The 7,859-nt window shown below is 35.2% G+C and overlaps 2 protein-coding genes across 2 annotated transcripts; one reads left to right on the forward strand and one right to left on the reverse strand.

Annotated features, from left to right (window-relative positions):
• Positions 1 to 282: 282 nt before the first annotated feature.
• LOC125826646 (formyltetrahydrofolate deformylase 2, mitochondrial) lies at positions 283 to 4,334 on the forward strand. The gene is made up of 8 exons (XM_049506001.1): positions 283 to 518; positions 619 to 731; positions 1,649 to 1,799; positions 1,903 to 1,976; positions 2,057 to 2,216; positions 2,559 to 2,657; positions 2,750 to 2,836; positions 3,813 to 4,334. The coding sequence occupies exons 1-8, from the start codon at positions 363 to 365 to the stop codon at positions 3,963 to 3,965; spliced, it is 993 nt and encodes a 330-aa protein (XP_049361958.1). The 5' UTR covers positions 283 to 362; the 3' UTR covers positions 3,966 to 4,334.
• Positions 4,335 to 4,722: 388 nt separating this feature from the next.
• LOC125826640 (VAN3-binding protein-like) lies at positions 4,723 to 7,859 on the reverse strand. The gene is made up of 6 exons (XM_049505996.1): positions 7,559 to 7,859; positions 6,626 to 7,007; positions 5,939 to 6,118; positions 5,760 to 5,809; positions 5,615 to 5,672; positions 4,723 to 5,203 (listed from the first exon to the last, which is right to left on the reverse strand). The coding sequence occupies exons 1-6, from the start codon at positions 7,823 to 7,825 to the stop codon at positions 4,968 to 4,970; spliced, it is 1,173 nt and encodes a 390-aa protein (XP_049361953.1). The 5' UTR covers positions 7,826 to 7,859; the 3' UTR covers positions 4,723 to 4,967.

The following is a 7,859-nucleotide window of genomic DNA, read 5'->3' on the forward strand; positions in this document are numbered from 1 at the left end:
CTACCACATGATATAACAAGTGGTTTCTAACTCTGGTAGGAGCATGAGATTCTTGATAAAAAAGTGGAGAGAAGCGTTGAAAACACTCTTAAATTTGGTGAGAATTTAGGGGTGTATTTCATTTATGTTACAAGATGAGGAGTGTATTTTATTTGAGTTAACCAAGCTAATGAGTATTTTTAAAACGGTTAATAATTTGGGATTATTTATTTTTAAACTCACCTCACCTTTATGCCAAAACAGAAAGTGATAATTTGCGGAATATATATATACTATTTTTAGTTTTGAAGGCACAGAGATTTGGTTGGCAAACCAAAAACAAAAAGGAGGAAAAACACCGAAAGGAGTTGGGGGAGAGGAAGATGAACTTCCTCCGTAGAGTAATTTCCCCAAGCTCTCGTTTTCAAGTTTCTCAATTTGCGAATAGGTCCTTCAAAATTACACAAAATCATTATGGGTCCATTTCTCAACCCACCTCAAGCTCCTTGGTTCATGGCATTCATCAATTTCATTGCCCAGTAAGTCAATTTTTTGTACATTTGAATGAGATTATTGAGATCGAGTTATCAGTTTTTAATCTCGTTTATGGAAAATGAAATGCGACTAAATTATGAATAGGATGTGGTTGGAATCCTTGCAAAACTATCGGATTGCATAGCATCAAGGGAAGGAAATATTCTCGGTGCTGATATTTTTGTTCCAGATGACAATCATGTTTTTTACTCCAGAAGGTTATTTTATTTATTTATTATTTTTAATTTTTAATTTTTAAAGTTGTGTTGGTAGTTTTTATTTTTATAATTGTGGTGTACGAGCCAGTTTGCGTGTACATTAGATATGAAATGAGTTTGAATAGAATGGAAGGATATAGGAGATTTGTATAGTTGAGCTCAACTAGTTAGGAGTTGATACATAATTAATTGATGGATATCTCATGAATTGTTGATAGAATCTGTTGCAATGACTATGACATTTCTTTCATAGGAGAGATTAAATTTGCTTGAGAGCATTAGAAAGTTTTAAGTGTCAAAGAGTTGAAACCTATTGCCCTGGTTTAATAAAGGGGTGAAAATCTTGGAGCCCTTAGTTGAAATCTTAGTAGAGACAAATAATGTTAGGTGATTTGTTCTCATTTGTGTAAGCTGTTGTGGGGAGAGTTATCTGGTACTCGTGCTGGTAGGCAGTAGCAGGTACCTGATAGAATGATTGATGTGCCTTTTTGAATCATTCCTTCTTTAGGTAAGTTGAAAAACAATATTGTGCCTTTAGGACAAGAGATAGCTAGCCTAGTGTTAAAAATCCTCCTCCTCCAACCATAAAGTTTGGAACAAACCACCAAGGAAACAAAATGGGAAGGAACACACGTGAGCTTGTGGGTATGTGTGGGGATGGAGTTTTAAAAGGCTAACGTGTATGCTAAGTATTGGTGGTTAGATTATTTGCTGAAGTGCACCATATCTGCAAAAAGCATATAAATTGCATTGATAATTGTTTACTCCTTCGATTTACAAGGCAATTGCTCGTTTCCCAACGATATTATGAACATATATTTTCTGTTCTGATGTAATTAGTCGGTTGTCTCCACCCTTGTTTTCCTTCTTTTTTCTGGAAGTAAGTACAACAATTAGATTCTTGGTGCAAATTACAGCGAGTTTCTCTTTGACCCTGCTAAATGGCCACGAGAGCAAATGGATGCAGACTTCTCTAATCTATCTAAAAAGTTCAATGCAATGAAGTCTGTCGTTCGGGTGCCTGATATTGATCCCAAATATAAGATTTCAATTCTAGCTTCAAAGCAGGTATTGATTTTTAAACTTCTCAGAGCTGTTTAAACTGTAATCAAGTTGAATTATTTAGACCTTTTTGATAGTACTCACACAAATAGTCACAATTTTGGTGCAGGAGCACTGTCTTGTGGACTTGTTGCATGGTTGGCAGGATGGGCGGTTTCCTATTCACATAACTTCTGTAATAAGGTAAAGTATGAAATTTCTTCATTTTAGTGATTCATTGTCATTGTAAGGATTGTTTATGCTTTCATATGCTTTTCCATCAGCAACCATGAACGAGGTCCAAACACTCATGTGATCCGGTTTCTTGAGAGGCATGGGATTCCATACTATTATTTGCCAACGACTAAGGAGAATAAAAGAGAAGAAGAAATCTTGGATATAGTTGGGGATACTGACTTTTTGGTTCTTGCTAGATACATGCAGGTATTGAACGCACGAGACATAACTGTTAATCTTGTTTTCTCTTACATTGAAATAAATGTTGATCTGGTCAAATGGGAAAGTTCTTTATCATGAAATATGTTCTGGATCATTTTTCTATTGTCCAAACTAATTGATTTTAAGTAGTCCTTTGTCTGATTTGCCATGACATGCACCTCTCTTACAGAGAAACAACTGTTTATCATGCAGCATGTTCTAGATTGCCTTTTTTATGGTCTAAACAATTTTTGTTATCTGATTTTTTTATTACATGCACTATTAGACCTTGTACTTGGACCCTTAAGTTGCGTCTGTATAATACAAATCTGCAGTGATTTTATGCAGGTATTATCTGGAGACTTCTTAAAAAGCTATAAGAAAGATATCATTAATATTCACCATGGCTTGTTGCCATCGTTCAAGGGTAGTAATCCATCTAAGCAGGTTCCTTTCCTGTCTCCATTTCTTCAAGTTGCCATTTTCCTGTTTCCCTCTATGGAATTATAGCTTTATAAGATGTATTTATCTGTTGCTAGGCTTTTGATGCTGGCGTTAAGTTGATTGGGGCGACAACTCACTTCGTTAGTGAAGAACTAGATTCAGGTCCAATCATTGAGCAACTGGTAATAGTTTTCATGTTTGAATCATGGTATTTATGTCATTTTTAAAGCGTCTTGTGTTTGTTTTACAAATTGAACTGCTTGGTAATAATCCTTAAAAGTGGTGATGATTTTAATCTTTATTACCTTTTCAGTGCTTTTACTTGTGAAGCTAAAGGTATTCTGCCTCCTTCCAACATTCTCTGATAGAAGTATTTTGCAAAATATTTGACATATTCTTGTAGTTGTGAGGTTGTACGTACAAATATTTAGTTTGACATAAGAATTGGTTTTCCAATAGGCTGGTTTTACTGGACCAGCATTCCCCACCAAATATTATAAGCTATCATTTACCAAAGAATTGTACCTCAGTTCACGTTCCCAAGTTAAACGTGGTCATTTATTAATTCTTTAATTTCCAATCCAATTGCACCGACAAGGTTTAGAAGCCCTATGTCAAAAACTGTTTTAATAGGGCAGATGGTGTAACCTGCACCAAGACACAAGTATGCATTGTAAAATATATGGTAGTCCATTTCCACAAAGAAATGATTTCTTATCTCGTGCAATGATATTATGCATAACTTAGTGGTTTTACTAGGTTAAATTGCGATCTGAAGGCAACATGTTATTCCTGTCAACACCAACAAGTTCTAGGCCTCAGGCCCAAACAACATGTCATTCCTGTTGATTGATTCTATTCTTGTTATTTTGATCCTTTGCTTTTCCTCTCTTGTTTATGCATGGCTTTATTCCTCCAGTTTTTGTTTCTCCATGTTATTTTATAATTCCTTACATGTACTTAATTGTTTCCTTCTTCATGCAAGTTTTCACCATCTCACCTTGTATATATAGTTTCAACCTTCTAATTTATTCTTCAAATGTACAATCACTAGCCTTGAAGTATCTTTGGGAGACTGGCTATCTTTCTAGTAGGTTCTGACTATCATCAAGAATTTGCACTCCCAGATGTTACTGTTGCAAGCTTTTGATCTTGCAGGTTGAAAGAGTTTCTCATAGAGATAATTTGCGGACTTTTATACAAAAGTCTGAGGATGTTGAGAAAAGGTGTCTAGCAAAAGCAATCAAATCATACTGTGAGCTGCGTATTTTTCCATATGAGGCGAACAAGACTGTTGTTTTTAGGTCCTGATTAGAAAGGAAGCTGTGATAGCTGCATCAATCTCTTTCTATTCTGTCCATCATTCGGTGATAATGGATATCATCGTTATCACTCAATTATCCAAGTAAAACTTCCACACAGGCCACTCTGAGAAGTAAAAACAGAGAAGGTGACTTGTTCTTAGTAAAACTACCAGACAAAGGAAATTGTGGAAAAAATGAAAGAGAAATAAAGAGGTTTCATCTGAATTCATGTTGTAAAATTCGAAGATTTAAGACGCTGTCTTGATATCTTTTTCCCTCTTATCACATGCAGCAGATATTTGTACAAGTTCCAAATTCTGTTCTTTAATATCAAAAGTGCCTCAAAGCTGCTTTCAATGGTTATAGAACTTTTAAACCTTTTGTCATTTGAATAATGTTTTTGGGTACTAATCATCAGGTGGTATCTGATGCCCACTGACTCAATTAATCCGATTTCTCCATTTCCAGGGCTCGAACTATATTAGTGTATGCCATTTGAATTATGTTAGTGTATGACTCTAAGATGATGAATTTCCAACTCCTTTTAAGGTCAAATTTTCACCTTGTTTTTAAGGTGGATTTAGATTACACCTCAGATGGTTGTCCTTGTTTGTTCTTGTTTCAACACACTTTTACTACAGTGTCCAAGTAGATACTGTTACGAACTATAGTACTATTATTTAATTAGATAAGGAGGGGGGGGGGGGGGGGGGGGGGGAATGAAATATAAACAAGAAAATGTCCAGGAGAATGAGTTCTTTCTTACAAAATTCCATTATATTTAGCTAGTTGGGAATAATGAGTTCTTAGGTGAATTTACAAAATTCTTACAAACAAGATCTGTCTCACACTGCCAATATTTTAGATACTAAGTTCTTATTGAAGATTTTAGTCTCTCCAATTAGTAAGTACAACTTACATCTGAGGTATCATAAAACAGACAAACCAAGAACTATCTCAAACATTTTTATACATAAAAATAACACAAAAAATGAAAAACTAAGTTAGTCTAAAAGCTCTTGTTTATTTTCAACATTGTCATTGACCCCTCAGTATCTTCATATAAACTGGTTTTATCTAGAAGCTTCTGAATTCCATCAACCCATTTTTGCTTATGGCTTTTGTTCTTGCACTTGAACTCTAGAAGACCCTGAGCTGTCTTTACTCTAAGGTACAAATCTAGGCTTTCAATCTCTTTGTTGAATAGCCATGGTTCACTTTCATCACATACTTCATATACAACACCTGTTGCACAATGAATGGCGTTAGAGGCGGATGCAACACGAGTTCAATTGAACCCGATATTTTTGTTGATAAGGGAGAGAGCATAAATACATATAGTCAGACTTCTCTATAACAATCATCTTTCACTTCACTATAACGGACAAGTTTTCTTGGCAACCGACTTTCTTATTATGTTATATTATATATTCTCTAAAATAGCATCTCGCTATAGTAGTTAAAAAATATCTGGACTAATGACGTTGTTATAGAGAGGGTTGAATGTATGTGAAAAGTCACTTAAGTGTCTTAAATGTTGAACTCATCAAGTTAAAATTCTGGATTTGCCTCTGAATGAAGTACATCGCTTATTGAACAAATCTATCAAGGGAAATGAAAAAATTGAAAACAATGATACTATAGGGGAGAGCTTACATTTGTTATTCTTAGAAAAAGCTCCACCAACATGTTTACTCTTCAACTTGATCACAACCTGTAAATTGATCCACAGAAGTTAGTACTTCCATTTCTGTTTGTGAATTTTATGGTATCTCAAGATCTTGAAAGCCTATTAACAGACCTGAGATTTCTTGTTTATATAAACAGAAACGCGCTTCCATCGTTGCAGACCTAAGAATCCAGAATAAACAACAGCAAGTAGAATCAGCAACAGAAGAAAATCGAATGAACTTTTGTTGAACATAGTGTAATAACAAAATGTATACTAAAAATAGTTCTTGCATATAAATCAGTATTCACCTTTTCTTGTGAGATGCAGCAATTCACCCGCAAACGGAGAATCGTGTTCATCCATGTCATTAGGGAAAACAGCAGCAAAACTTTGAGCTTCCACCATGCTTCTGTCACAAGGACTTATTGATGCATTCCTCTTTGCTTCTTTTGGTAATCTTGACTTAAGAGCTGCTTCTCCTCTCAAAGCTTTTCATTAATAGCAAAATGGCAACTGTTAGTAATCATGTAAATAAGTATCTCAAATCCATTTGCCAGAACACAATACCACAACAACAACTATGTCTCAGTTCTAAACAAGTTGGGGCCGACTATATAAATCCTAATGGTCATGTCACTCATTTAAGACCGTCTCATTTCAATATTATAAAAACTTTTAGGGCCGTTTGGACATGATTTCAAATCACTGATTTGAAGTCAAAACTTGAAATCAGACTCCCAAATCCTATGCCAGACGCCTATTTAGTTTCTGTAGCACTAGAAGTTTTCTATAGTTTCTACTGATATATAAATATTTAACATAGTACAGTCAAATCTCTCTATAATAACATTTCACAATAACATCCAAGTGTTCTTTAGAACCGATTTTCATGTTATGTTATATTATATCCGTTCTCTATAACAACAATTTGCTATAGCAGCCAAAAAATATTCATACAACGACGTTGTTATGACAGTAAGTGACTAAATAAGTACCTGTGGCAGCTGCAGCTGTTAGTGTGACAAGATCACTAGCACTATGTATGTCTACAGCTGATCTAACAACTGAGGCTACACGATCATGATCCGCCCCGGCTGATTCAGCCATTTCAAGGCAATGTGAGGCCAAGAGTTCAGTAGCTGATGCTAAAGCCATGCTCATCTTTGAACTCGAACCGTTTGAGTTCTCTGTTGCTGCTGCAGCAGCCATTGCTGCAGCTAGTCCTGCTATGGACAGGACTGTGTGCATATGCGCGTTTTCTAGGCGCGCCTTTTCTTTCTTCTTGACTGAGCTATTGTTAGAATCCTTATGATGGAACCACCTTCCAATCCCTCCAGGCTTTCGCCCGTTTTGTGAATTCAACATCTTGGTCTCTGGCTGCAAGAAAATCTATCACTCAGAAAAATAATTGACAGGTTGAATTTTTTTCAACTCCTTTGAATTGGAATATTGTGGATGGAAACTTAACTATATATTTTATTACAATAGAGAAAAATGATAATCTGAGCTTCAAATATTTTCAAGTAACAGGTCTGAGCAAGTTTTGGAGTTTTTCAGACTTCCACTCACAAAACTTCAAATTTCTTTCAAGTAAGATGCATGTCCAAACACAAATTCTAATTCCAAAAATCACAACTTCAAAAACTCAAATTTTCAAGTTTCAACTACAAAATCTATGACCAAATTCAAAAGAAAGGGAGCTTTGGAGCATAGCTAAAGTTGTCTTCATATGACCTATAGGTCATTAGTTCGAGCCATAGAAGCAACTACTAATATTTGTGTCGGGGTAGACTATCTACCCCTTTTTATTCTTAACTTCCAAAACTTAAAAGGCCTCAAACATCTCTAATATCTTCACCAAGTTCAAGACTCAAGAAATTCAAAAAATTGTAAACCATGAAAACAAAATGATTTTAAGGAAAACTTACTAGTTGTGGAGGTGGAGAAACTGATTCATTAATCACACTAAATTTCCTTTCAAAACTATAGTGTTTCTGATTTTTAGCAAGAGCTTTTGATAATTCAGAAGCAGAGAGACTCCATGATCTTGACAAAAAATCCATTGGTTCCATTGGTGTTTGTGGTTGATGAACAGAAGGTAATTCTACATCCATTTCTTCATCTTCTTCAACACTCATAAGCCAATTATCTGAATCATTATTCTTCTTCCATCCCAAAAGATAGTTTTCCTCCATAGCAACTCTGTTTTTCACCTCTTAATATTCCACC

The sequence above is a fragment of the Solanum verrucosum genome, unplaced genomic scaffold (assembly GCF_900185275.1).
Source record: "Solanum verrucosum unplaced genomic scaffold, falcon-dt-bn FXZP01000060.1, whole genome shotgun sequence".
Classification (NCBI taxonomy): Eukaryota; Viridiplantae; Streptophyta; class Magnoliopsida; order Solanales; family Solanaceae; genus Solanum; species Solanum verrucosum.

Excerpts from the sequence above, each read along its gene's own strand:
- LOC125826646 (XM_049506001.1), top strand. The coding sequence starts at position 363 with ATGAACTTCCTCCGTAGAGTAATTTCCCCAAGCTCTCGTTTTCAAGTT. Across the intron at positions 1,977-2,056 it reads CACATAACTTCTGTAATAAG|CAACCATGAACGAGGTCCAA; the intron begins GTAAAGTATGAA and ends CTTTTCCATCAG. Across the intron at positions 2,217-2,558 it reads TTCTTGCTAGATACATGCAG|GTATTATCTGGAGACTTCTT; the intron begins GTATTGAACGCA and ends GATTTTATGCAG.
- LOC125826640 (XM_049505996.1), bottom strand. The coding sequence starts at position 7,825 with ATGGAGGAAAACTATCTTTTGGGATGGAAGAAGAATAATGATTCAGAT. Across the intron at positions 5,673-5,759 it reads ATATAAACAAGAAATCTCAG|GTTGTGATCAAGTTGAAGAG; the intron begins GTCTGTTAATAG and ends ATCAATTTACAG. Across the intron at positions 5,204-5,614 it reads TTTTTCTAAGAATAACAAAT|GTGTTGTATATGAAGTATGT; the intron begins GTAAGCTCTCCC and ends ATTGTGCAACAG.